The sequence below is a fragment of the Mobula hypostoma genome, chromosome 2, assembly GCF_963921235.1.
Source record: "Mobula hypostoma chromosome 2, sMobHyp1.1, whole genome shotgun sequence".
NCBI lineage: Eukaryota > Metazoa > Chordata > Chondrichthyes > Myliobatiformes > Myliobatidae > Mobula > Mobula hypostoma.
The window spans coordinates 4,235,936-4,256,346 of record NC_086098.1 but is presented as its reverse complement, the minus strand read 5'-3'; the positions used below and the strand labels follow the sequence as shown (position 1 = coordinate 4,256,346).

Here is a 20,411-nt window from a genome sequence, read left to right as displayed (position 1 = left end):
ATTCCTTTTGTGACCATGTGGGTTTCCTCCAGATGCTCATTGAAACCTAGCGAATGGAGATAGAGTGGATGTGGAGAGGATGTCTCCAATGGTGGGGGAGTCTACCAGAGGACACAGCCTCAGAATGGAGGGGCATCTTTTTAGAACAGAGATGTGGAGGAATTTCTTTAGCCAGAGAGTGGTGAGTCTGTGGAATTCTTTGCTACAGGCAGCTGTGGAAGCCAAGTCTTTATGTATATTTAAGGCAGAGGTTGATACGTTCTTGATTGGTCAGGGCATGAAGGGATACAGGGAGAAGGTGGGAGATCGGGGCTGAGAGGCCAGTTGGATCAGCCATGATGAAATGATGGAGCAGACTCAATGGGCCAAATGGCCTAATTCTGCTCCTACATCGTATGGTCTGAGCTCTAGTTTCCTTCCTCACTGCAAAAGTGAACAGCTTAGTGGGTTAATTAGTCACGTTTGTATTTGAGCAGCACATGCTTGTCGGGCCGGAAAGACCTGTGCAACGATGGTAACTCTAAACTAATTAAAGTCAGGCAGCAGCTGTGGAGGGAAATAGAGTTAACGTTTCATTTCCCAAAATGTTGACTGTTTATTCCCTCCACAGATGCTGCCTGGCTTGCTGAGTTCCTCCAGCATCCTGTGGGTGGGAGGGAGGGAGGGAGGGAGCAGTAGGGTTGCTGTTGCTTGTTGTGCTCTGTTCGGTTCTGCTGAATATTTTGGGCATACGCTGGTATCTTACAGGTTAACCCCAGCACACCTTTGGTGTGTTGGTTGTTAACACACACAACACTTTTCACTCTATGTTTCAACGTACACATGACAAATAAACTTGAATCTTTAATCTATTTACGGCTCAGAGTAAGTCCCTTCTGCCCCTCGAGTCACACCATCCTGTAACCCCCAACAAGCCCTATTAACCCTAACCTAACCATGGGACAATTTACAATGACCTGGTATGTCTGTGGACTACGGGAGGAAGCCAGGGAACTTGGGGAAAAGCCATGCATTCTGTGGGGAGGACATACAGAGACTCCTTACCGAACGGCACCGGAATTGAACTCTGAGCTCTGGAACACCTGGGACTATAATACCATTGTGCTGACCGCTAGGCTACCGTGACACCCATATCTTGAAATCTTATGTAGCGCACGCAGAACGCTGGAAGAACGCAGCAGGTCAGGCAGCATCTATGTATGGAAAGGAATGAAGAGTCAATATTTCAGGCTGAGACACTAAAATCTTATATCCTCCTTTAAAGATGAAACACCAGTAGATGGCAGTATGAACCCATGTAATGTTAGAAGTCTGGAGATAATCTTTCTTAAAACAAGTTTCCTTTAAAGGTTGGAGGGGTATGGAGAACTTGCTTTCAATTTTTGTTGTACCAGTGAAAATTTTGTATTTCATATCTTAAAATGGATAGTATTTATTTCCATATAGTTGGCATTCATGCTGTTTACTGGCAAAATCAATTATCATTGCACATTTGTAAAACTAACCATTAGTTATAATTTGTATGTAAATTACAGTTAGGTTTTACAAATAAGGTGACAGACTTGCAAAGGAGAAGTGGGTCAGGTTCATCTCCCTTCTTTCATACTTCAGTCATTAGATCTGAATTAAATACATCTTATCAAACACGAAGCATGTCCAGGAATGATATTGTAATGGCAAATTACTCTGACCCATTATGAGTTTATTTTTAATTTGCAGACATTAATTTGTTATTATGAACAATTAGTTTATTACTTTAATGTGGTAAACGTGATCTGAAAGAGGAACTTGCTGTAAGATGTGCTGTGGCTGTACTTCTCTGTATCACTCAGGAGCTACTTAACATCACCAAAGAAGGCAATGCATGCAAAGCTGTCCTAGTGACCAGTGGGTTACATGGATTTTCCCATCGGCAAGCAATGCCCTGATAACTCTGTGATGGTAATGACATAACTGCCTTATTAAACTCTCACAAACAGGTTTTCACTTGAATTATTTTTCTATTGGTCAGTTTCATGGCAGCAATTCTGTTTAAGCACCCTACACTCTGTTGTGTCTTTGTTAGATACACCTGTAACGTGCAAATATCTAATCAGCCAGTCATGTGGCAGCAACTCAGTGCAGAAACGCATGCAGACATGGTCTAGGGGTTCAGTTGTTGTTCAGACCAAACATCAGAATGGGGAAGGAATATGATCCAAGTGACTTTGATCGTGGGATGATTGTTGGTGCCATTTGGGTTGGTTTGAATATCTCAGAAACTGCTGATCTTCTGGGATTTTCATGCATAGCAGTCTCTAGAGTTTACAGAGATTGGTGCAAAAAAAACAATAAACATTCAGTGAGCCCCAGTTCTGTGGACGAAAATGCCTTGTTAATAAGAGAGATCAGAGGATAATAGCAAGACTGGTTCAAGCTGACAGGAAGGTGACAGCAACTCAAATAAATACACGTTACAACAGTGGTGTGCAGAAGAGCATCTCTGAATGCACAACATGTTGAACCTTGAAGTGGATGGGCTACAGCAGCAAAGCTTAACTAACATACGCACACTAATGTGGCCATTTCATCACGTACAGGAGGTAGCTCATAAAGTGGCAATTGAGTATATAAGAATCCTGGTGAGACTGTTCTTGGCATGTTAGAAACAGCTCTGATCTCCCCACCTGAGTAGGGACATACTCAGAGCAGCTAATGTTCACAAAAGTGATTTCCTGAATGGTAGGTTTGTCCTACAGAGAAAGGTCAAGTAGACTGAACCCCCAATAAGTGAGATAAACAGCAACAGAGAAAGTGCAGATCAGATTAACAATAAACTGCAAGATCATAACGAGGTAGATTGTCAGATCAAGAGTCCGTAAGGACCTAAGCTGACAGGAAGGCAACAGTAACCACACGTTACAACAATGGTGTGCAGAAGAGCATCTCTGAATGCACAGCACATCACACCTGGAGATGGATGGGTTACAGCAGCAGAAGACCACGAGTGTTCACTCAGTGGCCACTTTATTTGCTACAGGAGGTTGGCGTTGTATGTTACAGGATCCCAGGGAATGTAGGTCGTGACTTTCTGTAAATTGTGACTTGAAGATTTTCCCCTATTTGTTTGTGCAGCCTGGTTGAAATGAGTGGGCAAGGTGGTTGCAAAATGCTGCGTTTAACTTTTGTAGGTTTAATGGGATCTGCATTGCTAATATTGAATCATACCAGTAAAAACCCTTCAATCAAACCAGAATGTTATATTTATGTGTTTTAAAGTATTTGGAACAGGAGCCACCATTCGGCTCTAAGTCTGCTTGACCAAACACTTGCTTGCCTTTCTCTATATCTCTTTGTCTCCTAACAAAATTTCTCATCCTTTTATTTATTGAGATACAGGATGGAATAGGCCCTCATTGCCCTTCAAGCCACACCACCCAACATTCCCCGATTTAACACAAGCTTAACCACAGTTCAATTTACAATGACCAGTTAACCTACCAACTGGTACATCTTTGGGCTGTGGGAGGAAACCCAGTGAGGACGTACAAGCTCCTTATAGACAGCAGCCGGAATTGAACCCACTGTAAAGCATTGTGTTAATCACCACCCTACCATGCCACCAACCTGACAATGTGAATAACACTGTGCTAACTCTTTTGTGTGTGGAGGGGTGGGAGGGAGTGTTCCAGAGTTCCTCAAGCATTTGTGTGTAAAAGCCCGCTTGATTACACTCGTAATCTAGAACTCTTCAGAAACATACCTCCTTACTCCCCCACCACTGTCCAAATCGGGTTTGTTACTGCTACATAGATTGACGTTTGTTGCCTTGTAGCAGTAGTGCGGTACAAGACATAAGAGCATCACTACAATTTACTTTTTGTACATAGCAGTGAGCACAGTCCAAAGATGTCCCAGTTGGTAGGTTAATTGGTCATGGTAAGTTGTCCTGTGTTAAATTGGGAGATTGCTGGGCACTGTGGCTTGTAGGGTCGGAAGGATCTGTTCTGTGCTGTATCTTGAAATAAATTTAAAAAAACAGTTTCTTCCCCTGACTATCAGACTTCTGAACACTAACTCATACTTATTTCACTTTGTCGTGTCTTTTATGCATTGCGCTGTACGACTGCCACAAAACGCATTTCAAGGATCTAGGATCAACGTTATTCACCGTATACATGTAAGAGGAGATAACTCAGTCACTTCACTCGCCCCATCACTGAACTGTTCCCACAACCAATGGACTCACTTTCAAGAACCTTGCATCTCATGTTTATTCTTGATATTTATTGTTTATTTATTATTATTTCTTTCTTTTTGTACTTGCACAATTTGTTGTCTTTTGCACGTTGGTTGAACACCCCTGTGTTGATGAGTCTGTCATCGATTCTGTTACGGTTATTGTTCTATTGTGAATTTATTGAGAATGGCCACCAACAGCTTGCAGATAACGACCTGAGCCAAACTGAATACACCTGGACTCTTTTCATTTTGTGTTCTATGTTCTGTGCTTTTGTTTTTTTTTTGTAGGTGGGGAGGTTGATGTTTTTCTTTGAACAGATTCCATGGTTTTGTTTGTTTTTCTTGTTTAGTGACTGTCTATGGGTGAGGGAAGACAAATCTCAGGGTTGTATACTACATATATACTTTGAGAAATACACTTTGAATCTTTTTAATCTTTGAAGAAAGTTAATCTCAGCATTGCATATAGAGAGAGAGACAATCAATAAACTTACTTTAAAATTTGAATTTGCTGCAGTGTGTTGGTCAGAGTGCAATGGAAAACAACGGCAGTCAACAATCATACAGAAGAAAGAATTATATCAAAATAAAGTTAGAAGTACAGATACACTGTATGTCAGTGATAACAAACCTGATTCTGAATAGCTTTGAAATGTATTGTATTTGTGATTTAATTAAAACTTAAATTGACATAAAAAACCCCGCAATCTCATCGAAACGCACCGTGCTAATGAAGGTCAGTGACTGGAGTCAAGTGAATAGACCATGCAAGGTGTACCAGCTGATGTAACTGTGCGGAATAATGATGGGGTCCCACACTCGGAAATGGTCTGTTCGCTGGGGTAACAGGAACAGCATCTTGCACTACGGTGCACAACGCACAGATGCTGCGATCTTTATTGGTATGATCCATCTTCAAAAGAGCAGCACGTGGAAATCAATGTATAGATCTCAGTGTTGGTAAAATCAATGTCCCAGCATGGATCTTTAAATTATTTATGGTTTCCAGCTTGCCAAATGTTTTCTCCTTGTTCCACCATGAATGAACAGTAAAAGTGGTTGATCAAAATCGTTTTGATCCAGCTTCTGCCTGTTCACCACGAATGTGCAGTGTGTCTGTTAATAAAACCATAAGATATAGGAGCAGAGTTAGGCCATTCAGCCCATTGAGTCTGCTTTGCCATTCCATCATGTCTGATTTATAATCCTTCTCAACCGCAGTCTCCTGCCTTCTCCCTTTAACCCTTGATGCCCTGACTAATCAAGAACCTATCAACCTCTGCTTTCAATATACCCATTGACTTGGCATGTTCAGCTATCTGTGCCAATGAATTCCACAGATTCACCAGTCTCTGGCTAAAGGAATTCCCCCTCATCTCTGTTCTAAAAGGGTGTCCTTCAATTCTGACACTATGTACTCTAGTCCTGGACTCCCTCACATTAGGAAACAACCTCACCACATTGAAGAGGCTAGGCAGAATAACAGTTTGGCATGGACTAGATGGGCTGAAGGGCCTGTTTCCTTGCTGTAGTGTTCTATGACTCTGTGACTAACTCTGAACTGATTCTATGACTGAGGACTTGTTTTCAAGGACTTATTAACCTCATGTTCTCGGTCTATTCTTGTTTGTTAGTCTTTGTTTATGTATAGTTCCTTTTAAATATCATGGTATTTCTTTATTTTCCTGTTATTGCCTGCCAGAAAATGAATCTCAGGATAGCATATGTTAACATATCTGTATCTTGAAAATACATTTTACTTTGAACTGTAGCAGTGGATTGTGACAGGAAGTGTCTGCTGCTGGTAAGTGATATATTGCCCCTTGCCCTATTGCTCCCCTTCTCCCTATTATTAGCCATTTCCCATCTCCACTTCCAGTCCTGAGGCAGGGGCTTGACTTAACACATCAACAATCTCATTGCCGCCATAACTGCTGCTCGACCTGCTGAGTTTCTCCAGCTTTTTGTTGTTTCACATATGTAATGTCTGGTAAGGTTTCTGATCATGAGACCAGGACAATAAATAGAAACATCTTGTTCATTCTTGTTCCTCAACAGGAACCTTTTCCAACTTTCCAAAGGATCGGAGTATTGAGTTCAAGAGTTGTGAGGTAAAACATTGCAGCTCTGTAAAACTCTGGTTCGACCACAACTGTGTTCAGTTCTGGTTGCCTCATTATAGGAATGATGTGGAAGCTTTAGAGAGGGTGCAGGGGAGATTTACCAGGATGCTGTCAGGATTAGTGAGGAAAGACTGAATAAGCTAGGGTTTTTTCTCTTTGGGGAAAGAGGATGAGAGATGATTTGAGAGAGGTGTGTAAGATGATTAGAGACATAGATCGAGTGGCCAGCCAGAGACTTTTTTCCCAGGTGGGAATGGCTGATATGCAAGCGTATAATGTTAAAGTGATTGGAGGGAATTATAGGGAGAAATATCAGATTTAGGTGTTTTACACAGAGAGTGGTGGGTGTGTGGAATACGCCACCAGGGGTGATGGTAGAGGCAGATACATTAGGGACGCTTAAGAAACTCTTAGATAGGCACAGGGAGGAAATGAAAAATGTGGAGGGGAAGGGTTGGATTGATCTTGGAGTAGGTAATGAGTCTGGCACAACATTGTTGGCTGAAATGTCTGAACTGTGCTGTAACGTTCTGTGTTCTGTTGGCCGTGTTATTGACACGATGGAAGTGTGTTTATCCAGCATAGACATCCAGATGGATGGAGCCTATAGCATGCAATGTACAATGGTATAACGGTATTATAACCAATAATTTGAAATGAATATAACCCTTTCTGAAAATAATTAATTGTTGATTCATCATATCAGGATTCCTCTGACGTTTTAGTTTTTTCTGTTACAAATTCAAAACCAGAGTTGGGTGGTATTCAGGAATGGCCAGGCAGATATGCATGACGATGAAGGTACTTAGCAGGTACTAATGGGAGTCGTGTGGGTGTTCTGTATTTGTGGTCCATTGCTCTGTGACACGACGTTATAAAACCAAGGTGCTACATTGTAATCCAGTCACAAACAAGAGAAGATCTGCCGATGCTGGAAATCTAAACAACACACACGAAATGCTGGAGGAACTCAGCAGGGTCAGGCAGCATCTGTGGAAAAGAGAACAATCAACATTTCGGGCTGAGACCCTTCAGCAGGACTGGAGAAAAAAAACTGAGGAGTAGAGTTAAAAGGTGGGGGGAGGAGGGAGGGAGAAACACAAGGTGATAGGTGAAACCAGGAGGGGGAGGGGTGAAGTAGAGAGTTTGACTGGTGAAAGAGATACAGAGCTGGAGAAGGAGGGAGTCTGATAAGAGAGGACAGAAGGTCATGGAAGAGAGAAAAGGGGGGGGGGGAGGAGTACCAGAGGGAGGCGATGGACAGACAAGGAGATGAGGTGAGAGAAGGAAAAGGGGTGGGGAATGGTGAAGGAGAAGGGGGGCAACTACCAGAAGCTCAAGAAATCAATGCTCATGCCATCAGGTTCAAGGCTACTCTGACGGAATATAAGATGTTGTTCCTCCAACCTGAGCGTGGCCTCATCCTGACAGTAGAGGAGGCCGTGGATTGACATGTTAGAATGGGAATGGGAAGTGGAATTAAAATGGGTGGCTACTGGGATATCCTGCTTTTTTGGCGTACAGAGCGTAGGTGCTTGGCGAAGTGGACTTCCAATCCACATTGGGTCATTCCGATATACAGTGAAATGGAGGAGACATGGTTGAAGGCAGCGTTGATGGCAGAGTGTAACAGTTAGCACGACAATTTCCAGCACCAGTGATCACCGATCAGGGTTTGATTCCCATTACTGTCTGTAAGGACGAAGGGCAGTGGAGTAGTGTGGTGGTTTGCACGATTTCCAGCACCAGTGATTACAGATCAGCGTTCGATTCCCACTGCTGCCTGTAAGGGATTTCTATATTCTACACGTGTCTGTCTGGGTTCCTCCAGGCGCTTCCGTTTCCTCCCAGACTCCAAAGACGTACAGTTATGGTTAGTAAATGGTTGACTTGCTATGTTGGTGTTGGAAGTGTGGCAACACTTGCAGGCTGCCTCCAACACATTCTTACTGATTTGATCTGACACAAACAACATGCTTCATTGTGTTTCGATGTACGTGTGACAAATAAAGTTAATTTTATCATTCTTCTTTGTAATATCTTTTAACCCAAGGTGTTGCAGAGAGTTACTGGCAATACACTTTCCTTGCATGCCTTGTGAGCTTTATACACGGTGGCCCCCTTGAAAGCCACATCTTGTCTGGGCATACTGTGCTCCTTTTCCCCTTTAAATCGCTTCTTTACAACATTTTCACTTGGATATGAAAGGAGGTATCTTCTAGATAGTTTCACTGCAGAGGTGGTCTCTTGTCAGATTTCATTTGCACGATTTATTTACTGTTGCAACTTCCAGTACATTTTTATGACTTGCATTGTACTACCATGGCAAAACAACACAAATTACATCATGTGCCAGTGATAACAATTCTCATTCTGAAACTGCAGAGCAATTAAACATCCTAGAGATGCAGTCATTACATCGGGAGAAAGGGGACAAGCGTACTGGAGATATTGAGAAGTACATTGTTATGTGTGTTGTTTCAGACATGATCACGTTCTAATTACCTGCTTATTGGCGACACAATTAAAGTCCATCACAAAGTGCATAGTTCTGATTTGATGGAGACAGACGTGAGAGCACGGAGGAACATCTGGAAAACTTTTGAAATGCCCACTTAGCTGCCGCTGCTACTGTGTGGTAACCGGAATCTGCGGAGCTGAAGGCCCCAAAATCCTCGGCTTTGCGTGTTTCAGCGGCCGGGGAGAGGTCAAAGGTGCTCAGCAGAGGATGGCGCTCGGGAGGCTGTATCGGCGAGGCTGGTTGGAAGCTCGAAGTTTTTGGACAAACGGACTCAGTGTCAGCTGTGGTCGGCTGCTTCCAAGGCATCGGCAAGTTGACGGTGCCTGGAAGTTTATGGCAGGGAGTTTCTCCCTTTTGCCGCCTGCTATCGGGGAGTTGGGAGTCGATCGACTTGGCACTTTGAGACTTTTTTTTACTGTGCCCATGGTTTGCTCTTCATCAAATTACAGTATTGCTTTGCACTGCTGTAACTATATGTTATAATTATGTGGTTCTGCCAGTGTTAGTCTTTGGTTTGTCCTGTTTTCTGTGATATCACTCCGGAGAAACATTGTATCATTTCTTAATGCATGTATGCATTTCTAAATGACAATAAAAGAGGACTGAGTGTTCTCATAATCTAAGAAAAGTATCTCAACATTGAGGCCCTCTTTGATCGGAGTTGACTATGGATGTTGATAATGATTACATTGCCTGCCTTGTCACTCATTATAAAATACTAGTTATTGTTAAGATACGAGATAATTAAGATTCCTTAAGGTTGTTATAGCCGAGGGTGGGAGGGGGTTAGGGATAAGCTCCCACTACCTATTAAGTGCTCCCAATGCCGTGTGTCTCAAATAGCCTCTGATGACTACATGCTTGGAACATTCAATCACTCTATTGAATGAGTGGAAAGCTCATTGAAATCTATGCAAAGGCCTAGATAGAGTGGATGTGGAGAGTATGCTTCCTATAGTAGGTGGGAGGGCCAGAGGGCATAGCCTCAGAATACAAGGACATTCCCTTAGAACAGAAGTAAGGAGGAATTTCTTTAGCTAGAGGATGGTGAATTTGTGGAATTCATTGCCACAGACGGCTTTGAAGGCCAAGTCATTGGATATATTAAAAGCAGAGTTTGATAGATTCTTGATTCGTCAGGGTTGCAAAAATTATAGGGAGAGGGTTTGAGTGGGATCATAAATCAACCATGATGGAATGACAGAGCAGACGCAGAAGGGCAAATGGCCTAATTCTGCTCCTGTGTCTTATGGTCTGAGTGCCTTGTTTCTGTTATCAGAATTGAGCCTGAACAGGGTTGGAAATAACCATGTGTAGTTCCAAGTTCGAAGTATGTTTCTTATCAAAGTATATTTATGTCACCATATGCTACTCTAAGATCAATTTTCTCGTGGGCATTCACAATAAATAGTAAGAAACACAACAGAATCAGTGGAAGACCACAGCCAACAGAACGGACAAACAACCCATCGGAAAAAGACAACAAACTATGCAAATAGAAAAGGAAAATATATAAACAATAAATGGAATCAGTGAAAAGCTGCACAGAACAAAGATGAGCGAGCAACCAATGTGCAAAAGATAAAATTCAAATGGAAAAAATAATAATAAATCAAGAGGCAAAATTGCACACGATACTCCAAATTGGGCCTCGCTAATGTCTTACACTTCTGCATAACATACCAACTCCTGTACTCAATACATTGATTTATGAAGGCCAGTGTGCCAAAAGATTTCTTTATGACCCTATCTACATGTGCCACCACTTTCTATGAATTATGGACCTGTATTCCCAGATCCCTTTCTTCCACCACACTCCTCAGGGCCCTACTGTCACTGTGTAAGACCCACCCTGGCTGGTGCTACCAAGGTGCTACACTTCACACTTGTCTGCATTTTCTATGACTCTATATCTAGACTTTACCCTCTAACTTAACTTTTATGTATTTGTTTATTCCTTATAAGTGTTGAATGTCATTTTTTGTTGCCTGTCTCCAACACAGCGTAGTGAATTCCTAATACATATAAACGCTCATATCGAATGAAGATGATCCCTGGGCCCTGCAGATTTGTTCCTACCACGTTATCTGCGAGTTAAACATCAGTTTAGTGTCAGCTACAGAGGATCGGTTTGATAGAGTCTGCCCGACTTTCCACAAGTGGCAACGCTTTTTGCTTCATTTCACTACACGGTGTAAAGTCGATATTAAAGAAATTTTTTTTTGTATTTCAGTAATCTGCAGTTTGAAAAACATGATCACAACTCTCAAGATCAAAACTGTCTCGGTTCCCGTTTGACCTTTTCAGCATTCAGTGGGTTGCTGATCAGGACCCTGCATTTCTCATTACTAAAGCCTTGTTTTATCTCACCAGCTGGCTGTCTGTTCCTCAGCCACTGTCTGACTCTATGGTACATTTTGTTTTATTTAATTCAAGCAGATTGGGTTTCTCATTTTGTCCTCATTTAGAGACAGAGAGAGAGAAAGCTTTGAAGTAATAACAAACATCCAAGCAGCACCTTCCAGGTGAGGTTGGGCAGTTATCTGGCCTACTTGGCATATTATCATAATATCTTCAATGATAAAATGCAAAGTTTATCCTGTAAGTGTTTGCAAAATCTTTGCTATGTGGATGGATTATTAAGACTGCTATCTGCAAGCAGGTTAGACCTCTGCCTTGTATCCTTGACAGGCAAATGAATGCAATGTTCATTTCCTGCCAATAGATCTGAAATTCAGATTTGTTTGAATTTTATTGAAGGAATCAGGGCTTTATTCTGAAGTTACCCTTTGTGAAGGAAATCCAGACTTCAGTCATGCATATTGAGGTAGAATTTCACATACATTCCAGTTGTACTGAAAGAAATGTTTTTATTCATCTTCTGCATTATTGCAGATCAGTCTACTTTCCTTCCAGTGATATTTTGTTTTTGAACCGGACCTCAGATTGATAAAGCCAGGTTCAAAAATTCCGTAAGACATCGATGAGGTCTAATTTAGAGTATCGTGTACAGTTCTGGTTGCTAACATACAGGAAAGACATTTGCAATTTTCCAGTCCACCAGGACCATGCCAGAATCAAACGATTCTTGAAAGATCATGACCAAAGCATCTGATATCTCTTCAACAACCCTCTCAGGTCTCTGGGATGTGGTCCATCTGGACCAGGTAACCTATCTAACTTTGGGTTTGCCCAACTCTTTTTCCTTTTTAATAGTAATGGCTCCCTGGCACTCACGGGCCTTTGGCAAGCTGCTAATACCTTCCACAGTGAAGACGGATGCAAATTACCCATTAAGTTCATATGTATGTCCTTCCTTACATCCTGTTACATCCATCATCTACTTGTAAAGCAGCTGGCTCATCTTCTGCTCTATCATATTGGTTCCCATTCCCCTGTCATATTAGTTTAAACCACTCGCACAGCTCTGAATCACTGTCCCTTGCTCCAATTCTTCAGCCACGCATTTATCTGGCTCCTCATTCTATTCCTATCCTTACTGTTGCATGACCCAGGCAGTAATCCCCATATTACTACCCTTGAGGTCCTGCTTCTCAGCTTCCTTCCTAATTCCCTATATTGTTTTTTCAGGACCTCGTCCCTTTTTTTTCCTATGTCATTGGTACCAAAATGTACTACAACTTCTTCTGCTCACCCTCATTTTTCAGGATGTTGTGGATGTGTCCAGAAACATCTCGGACCCTGGCACCTGAGTGGCAAACTACCGCCCATGTTTCCTTTTCATATCCACATAATTGCCTATCTGTCCCTCTGACTATACAGTCCCCTATCACTGCTGCCAGCCTCTTCCTTTCCCTACCCTTCTGAGCCACAGGGTCAGACTCGGCGCCAGAGGCACGGCCATTGTTGCTTCCCCCCGCAACAGTACTCAAAATGGGGTACTTATTGTTGAGGGGGATTGACCACAGGGGTGCTCTCCACTATCTGACATTCTCCCTTCCCTCTCCTGACAGTCACCTATTTATCTGTCTCCTGTAGCCTCGGGGTCACTACCTCCCTGTAGCTCCTGTCTATCACTGATTCACTTTCTGGAGCAAGCTGAAAGTCATCAGCTGCAGCTTCAGTTTCCTAACGCGGTCTCTAAGGAGCTGGATCTCAAAGCACCTGGCTTGATGAAGGGACTCAGCCTGAAATGTTGACTCTTTATTCCTCTCCACAGATGCTGGCTGGTCTGCTGATTTCCTCCAGCATTTTGTGTGTTGCTATGGCTTTCCAGCATCTGCATAGGTGTTGACAGAGTGGAGGTGGAGGGGATGTTTCCTAAGGCAAGGGAGTCTCAGGCCAGAGGACACAGCCTCAGAATAGAGGGATGTCCTTTTAGAATGGAGATGAGGAGGAATTTCCTTAGCCAGAGAGTGGTGATTCTGGGAATTCTTTGCCACAGGCAGCTGTCTTTATGTATATTTAAGGCAGAGGTTGATAGATTCTTGATTGGTCAGGGCATGAAGGGATATGGGAGACAACAGGAGATTGGGACTGAGAGGAAAATTGGATCAGCCATGACAAAATGGTGGAGCAGACTCGATAAGCCAGATGGCCTCAATTCTGTTCCTATATCTCGTGGTCTTATGGTCTTATCTACAGATATTCTTGTCTTTGTGATACTACATTTGTTTCTCTAAATAAAAAAAGACTCCATCGAATCATACAACAGTGACCCAGAGGCTGCAATCTGTTTCTTTGTATGGGCTCACATGAAGTTTGTCTGGGGTAGCTCCCATATCCAAAGACTCACTTTCTCTCTGTCGTGACATTTTCCAATGCCATTAGGCACTTCGTAATGTAATTACTGGAGTACTAGCAGGTAATAATATGAAATAGATAATTGTGAAATTGTATTACCTTGCACACTCTGTTAATTTGAGTGACAGGAGTGCCATTTTCTTTTTGTTTTCCCAGGAGCTGACCAGTTTTAATTATCTGGATTTATATAAACTTGCTGACCTATTTAACCTCACACTGTTGGAGGAAGCTGTGGTGAATTTCCTGGTCAAACACCTTTCCGAACTGTTGAAGAACCACCCAGATAAGGTCATGGCTCTCCCTTATAGGCTGCTTCGAGAAGTTTTAAAGAGTGATCACCTGACATCCCTGAGTGAGGAAAAGATATGGCAGGTAGGGCAAAAGCCAAGGTGTGTTTCAATACCTGAAGCCTGCTCCTTGTAGAAGTGTTTCATTTTCCTGTAGGTTAATGTGATGAAGTTTGTGGGTATTCTTGTCTGATCCTTGAGTGTGCAGGTTATTTCACTGTTTACATCAAATCTGTTCTTTTATCGGTAAGAGACCCCGGGAATGAAGTGAAGAGCTTTTGGCGGCTCTGGGCCAGTACTCATTGTAGTTTAGAAGGGCTGGGAGGGGGTATTATTGAAACTTCTTGAATATTGGAAGGCCTAGATAGAGTGAACGTGGAGAGGATGTTTTCTTTAGTGAGAGAGTCCAGGACCAGCGGGCACAGAGGCTGGTTTACAGGAATGAATCGGAAGATGAAAGGGTTAATGTATGTAAAGCATTTGATGACTTTGGGCGTGAATTTGCTGGAGTTTAGATGAATGAGGAAACCAAGTGAATATTGAAAGGCCTAGACAGACTGGTCATGCAGAGGATGTTTTCAGTTGCAGGAGATACCAGGAGCAGATCAGAGCCTCAGAACAAGGGACATCCATTTAAAACACAGATGATGAGGAATTTCTTTAGGTAAAGGGTGACGGATCTCTGGAATTCATTGCCACAGACGGCTGTGGAGGCCAACTTATCGAGTGTATTTAAAGCGGAGGCTGATAGGCCCTTGATTAGTCAGGATGTCAAAAGTTATGAAGAGGAGGCAGGAGAATGAGAGGGAAAATAAATCAGTCATGACTGAATGGTGGAGCAGATTTAAGAACATAAGAAATAGGAGCAGGAGTCGGTCATCTAGCCTGTCGAGCCTGCCCCACCATTCAATAAGGTCGTGGCTGATCTGACCATGGACTCATCTCCACCTACCTGCCTTCTTTCCCATAACCATTAATTCCCTTGCTATGCAAAAATCTATCCAAACTTGTCTTAAACATATTTACTGAGGTATCCACTACTGCTTCATTGGGCAGAAAATTCCATAGATTCCCCACTCTCTGGGAAGAGCAGTTCCTCCTCATCTCTGCCCTAAACCTACTCCTCTGAATCTTGAGGCTATGTCCCCTAGTTCTAGTTTCACTTACCAGTGGAAACAACTTTCCTGCCTCTATTTTATCTATCCCTTTCATAACTTTATATGTTTCTATAAGATCTCCTCTCATTCCGCTGATTTCCCTCGAGTACAATCCCAGGCGACTCAATCTCTCTTCATAGTCTAATCCCCTCATCTCTGGAATCAACCTGGTGAACCTCCTCTGCACCGCCTCCAAAGCCAGTATATCCTTCCTCAAGTAAGGAGACCAGATCTGCACACAGTACTCCAGGTGCAGCCTCACCAGTACCCTGTACAGTTGCAGCATAACCTCCCTGCTCTTAAATTCAAACCTTTTAGCAGTGAAAGCCAACATTCCATTTGCTTTCTTGATAACCTGCTGCACCTGCAAACCAACCTTGTGTGATTCATGCACAAGTACTCTCCAGTCCTTCTGCACGACAGCATGCTGCAATCTTTAATCATTTACGTAATAATCTGATCTTCCATTTTTCCTTCTAAAGTGGATGACCTTGCATTTACCAACATTGTACTCCATCTGCCAGACCCTTGCCCACTCACTTAACCTATTTATATCCCTTTACAGACTCTACATATCCGCTGCACAAGTTTTGCATCATCATCAAACTTAGATATACAACACTGGGTCCACTCTTCCAAATCGTTAATGTAAATTGTGAACAGTTGCAGGCCCAGCACCGATCCCTGTGGCACACCACTCACCACTGATTGCCAACCAGAATAACACCCATGTATACCAACTCTCTGCTTTCTACTAGTTAATCAATCCTCTATCCATGCTAATACATCAGCCCAACTCTATGCATTCTTATCTTATGGATAAGTCTTTTATGTGGCACCGTATCAAACGCCTTCTGGAAATCCAAGTAAGTGACGTCCCTCTGTTCCCCTCTATCCACTGTGCTCACTATATTCTCAAAGAACTCCAGTAAGTTTATCAAACAGGACCTGCCTTTACTGAATCCATGCTGTGTCTGCCTGATGGATCTATTTCTTTCCAGATGCCTTGCTATTTCTTCTTTGATGATAGCTTCAAGCATTTTCCCAGCTACAGATGTTAAACTAACTGGTCTATAGTTATCTGCCTTTTACCTAAATCCTTTTTTGAATAGTGGTGTGAAATTTGTCTTCTTCCTATCTACCAGCCCAGAGTCCAGAGACTTTTGGTAAATTGTCACCAAAGCCTCTACTATAACCTCAGTCATTTCTTTCAGTACCCTGGGATGCATTCCATCAGGACCAGAGGACTTGTCTGTCTTCAGGCCCCACAGGTTTTCTCAGCACTACCTCTTTAGTGATAGCTACTGTATCGAGGTCTTCACCTCCTATCACATCCGTAACATCTCTCTTCGGCATGTTAGACATGTCCTCCACCGTGAAAACTAACACAAAATGGTCATTCAAAGCCTTAGCCATTTCCTCATTACCCAATATCAAGTCCCCCTTATCGTCCTGTAAGTGACTCGCGTCCACTTTAGCCACCTTTTTCCACTTCATATAATTATAGAAAACTTTTACTATCTGTTTTTATATTTTATGCTAGTTTACTTTCAAAATCTATCTCCCCTTTCTTTTTTTTAATGATTTAAATTTTATTGAATTCTTTCACTATATTTTCCCTGGACCCTTGAGTCAGTGTTGAAGTTAGGTAAATCATAGCTTACAAAACATAAAATTGTCCATAAAATAAAAAAACAAACATGGCAGAAATAAATATCAATATAATAACCATATGGGTCTATTAGACCTTTAATAACAGAAAAGACTGCCATTCAGCAATATGCTTCACCACTACATTCACTGCTATCCCCCCCCAGGAAACATAAATATTTGCCCCATTTTTGTGTATAGATGTCCAATCTATCAAACTGTAAGACATACATTCAAAAGCTGCCACTTTGCTCTTACTGTGACCCACTCCTGAAATGATGGTTCCCCCCAAGTTCTCCAGCCTCTAAGTATGATTTGTCTTCCTACCATTATACCTATCTGGATCCAATTTTGAGAGTCTTTATCCCCAAGTACCCCAATTGCGTCTCCCAAGACGAAAAGTCTGGGGCAGAAAGGGAGTTGAATACCCGAAACTTCACCAATATACTTATGTACCCTAATCCAAATTCTTGAATTCTGGGACAGGACCAGAGAGCATGTACTAAGTCCCCTTTATCCGCCTTATAGCGCCAGCATTCAGGGGTGTTTTTCAACCCTAATCTATGTAACCTTGCTGGAGTCCAATAGAAACGGTGTAGAGTCTTAAACTGAATAAGGTCTCTTGACATTGTTTTGACATTTTTGCAAATTTTCTCTTACTCCTTTTTCTCAAAAGTCACACTCAGGTCTTTTTCCCATGCCCTTTTAAGACCCAACGGAAATTTGTCCCTTTTGTGTTAAAGCTGAATAGTAAGTTGAGGCTTCGTGACCTTTACCATATGCAGCCAGTACAGTAGACAGTATCGGAGCAACTTGTGGGGGTTGCTCTGTAGAACCAAAAGTTGTATGTAGCAAATGATATCTTCCCTTTCTTTATTGCTCATTTAGTGGTTCCTTGTTGCTTTTTAAAGTTTTCCCAATCTTCCAGTTTCCCACTACTCTTGGTGACTTTGTAGGCATGAGCCTTTAGTTTAATGCCTTCTTTTATTTCCTTAGTTATCCATGGCTGGCTCTCCCCACCCTTACTGCCCTTGCTTTTAACTGGAATATACTTTTGATGAGCACCATGAATAATCTCTTTGAAAGTCTCCCACTGTTCCTCAACCATCCCACCATTTAGCCTGTGTTCCCAGTCTACCTTATCCAACTCCTCCCTCATCCCGTTGTAGTCTCCCTTGTTTTGGCATAATACTCTGGTTTTAGTTCAGACTATTACATACTCCATTTGTATGAGAAAATCAGTCATTCTGTGATCACTCTTTCCAAGAGGATCCCTAACTATAAGATTGCTAATTTTATGTGTCTCGTTGCACAGGAGGAGATCTGAGATAGCATGTTCCCTTGTAGGTTCAGTAACATGCTGTTCAAGAAAGCCATCATGGATGCAGTCTATGCATTCCGTGAAGTCCTCAAGACTGCCTCGACCAACTTGATTCACCCAATCTATGTGCAAGTTAAAGCCCCCCAAGATAACTGCTGTTCCATTCTTACATGCCTCAGATATTTCTGTTCATTGCCTGTGCCACTTTAACGTTATTATTCGGTGACCGATAGACAACTCCCACCAGTGGTTTTTTTTCCCTTTACTATTCTTAATCTCTGCTCAGATGGATTCAACATTCTGCTCCTTCGATCTTATATCGTCTCTCACTATTGCCCTGAACTCATCCTTAATCAAGAGTGCTATCCTGCCTATCCTTCCATACTACCTGATATCCTTGGATATTTAATTCCCAATCCTCTCCACCCTGGAATCATGTTTCTGTAATGGTCACTAAATCATACCCCTTTATGCTGATTTGTGCCTCAAATTCACTGACTTTGCTTCGAATACTACGGGCATTCAGATAAAGTGCCCTTACACTCAGTGTGCTTTTAAAATCTTTGCCTCTTTTGCACTTGACTTTTCAGCACCCCACCCCTACTTAACTTTTTTAACTTTTGCTTTCACTTCATCTTTTTCCACACTTTTCTCTTTGACCTTATCCATTCTTCTTCAATCTGTTGAACCCATCCCCCTACTATTTAGTTTAAATCCCTATCCACAGCCCTCGTTAGGCAATTCGCTAGGAATCAGGTCCCGTCACAATTCAGGTGGAGCCTGTCCCAAAGTAACAGCTGCCTCCTTCCCCAATAGTGGTGCCAGTTTCTCATGATTTTAAACCAACTTCTCCCACACCAATCCTTGAACCATGCACTTAAACTCTCTAATCTTCTTGCTGGGCTGAATGCTCGAAAACTATTCTCCTACGTCTTATGGTCTCACTGCAAATGCTCGGTAGGTAGCTACGTAGCACCTAGGAACAGGTAATCCCTATCTGGACACTTGAGCTAATTTTCCTTACTTTTGCTCTTGATCTGATAGTCACTGACTGCTATGCATGAAAATTAAACATGCTGCCTTCCTGAATTGTAGAATTCATATTCATAGTCATAGTCAGAGAGTCGTAAAGTACTGCAGCACAGAAAAAGGGCTTTTTGGACCAACTCGTCCATGCCAAGCTATTATTCTGCGAAGTCCCAGCAATCTGCACCCGGACCATAGCCCTCCATACCCCTACCATCCATGTACCAATCCAAATCTCTCCTAAATGTTCAAATCAAACCCACATCTTTCTCCTCTGCTGGCAGCACCACCCTCAAAGGAAAGAAGTTCCTCCTCATGTTCTCCCTAAATATTTCACCTTCACCCTTAACTTATGACCTCTCATCCTTGTCTCACCCAACCTCAGCCTACCTGCATTTACTCTATCTATACCTCTATAATTTTGTATACCTCTTTTAACTCTCCCCTCATTCTCCCATGCTCTCGGTTCAAAGGTTCTTTTTATTATCAAAGTATACAACTCTGAAATCCTACAGTTCTCTGGTTGGCCATGAGACCAAAAAAAAAGAAAGGCAGCACAATCATCAGCCCACAAATCTCATCTTCAGTACAAAAACCGAGTAAAAACAGATCAGGCATGTCGACCCCCTAATCCCACCTCCCACACAAAACCAAGCAAAACAGATCAGGCGTATCGACCCCCTAATCCCACCTCCCACACAAACACCAAGCAAAACAGATCAGGCACATCGACTCCCAAATCCCCCCTCCTGCACAAAAAAACAAACAAAAGGGTTCAAACACATCAACTTCTAAATCCCACGCCCCGCACAAAGAAACTCCCAGAAAGACCAGGGGAAAAACACAGAATACAAAAACTATAAAACTGCAAAAAAGAATTTACAGTCCAAGTGCACATCCAAAACACAGAAAAAACCTGGGCAACACTCTCTGCAGCAGCAGGCTCTCCCCTCTCTCGTAGCGTAGCAGAGCGATGAAAAGACAAACAACCAGTGCTCACCCTCCACACTTGCCCTGACGTTTCAATCACTCTCGTTGCTTTAATCAGTGAACAACGGGAGCTTTAATCAGGGAAATAGAGACAAACATTGACTTTTGCTGTGTCCTGTAGCCTGCCCACTATGAGGTTCACGCACGTTACATCTTCTCAGGTAAGGGAATAAAATCCTAACTTATTCAACTTTTCCCTATAACTCAGGACCTCAAGTCTCAGCAAAAACCCTTGTAAATTTTCTCTGTACTCTTTCAATCTGACTGATATTTTTGTCAGGTGGTGACCAGAAATGCACACAGTACTCCAAGTTCATCTAATTGACATTTTTGTCCCTGGTCAGATTTTAT

At 42.4% G+C, this 20,411-nt stretch overlaps 1 protein-coding gene across 1 annotated transcript in view; it reads left to right on the top strand.

Moving 5' to 3' along the window:
- The window catches only part of klhl32 (kelch-like family member 32), a 276,783-nt gene that overhangs the window by 101,722 nt on the left and 154,650 nt on the right, over window positions 1–20,411 (top strand). The window contains exon 7 of the mRNA XM_063069988.1: window positions 13,786–14,001. Within this exon, the coding sequence (XP_062926058.1) occupies window positions 13,786–14,001 (216 nt within the window). The remainder of the gene's footprint in view (window positions 1–13,785; window positions 14,002–20,411) is intronic.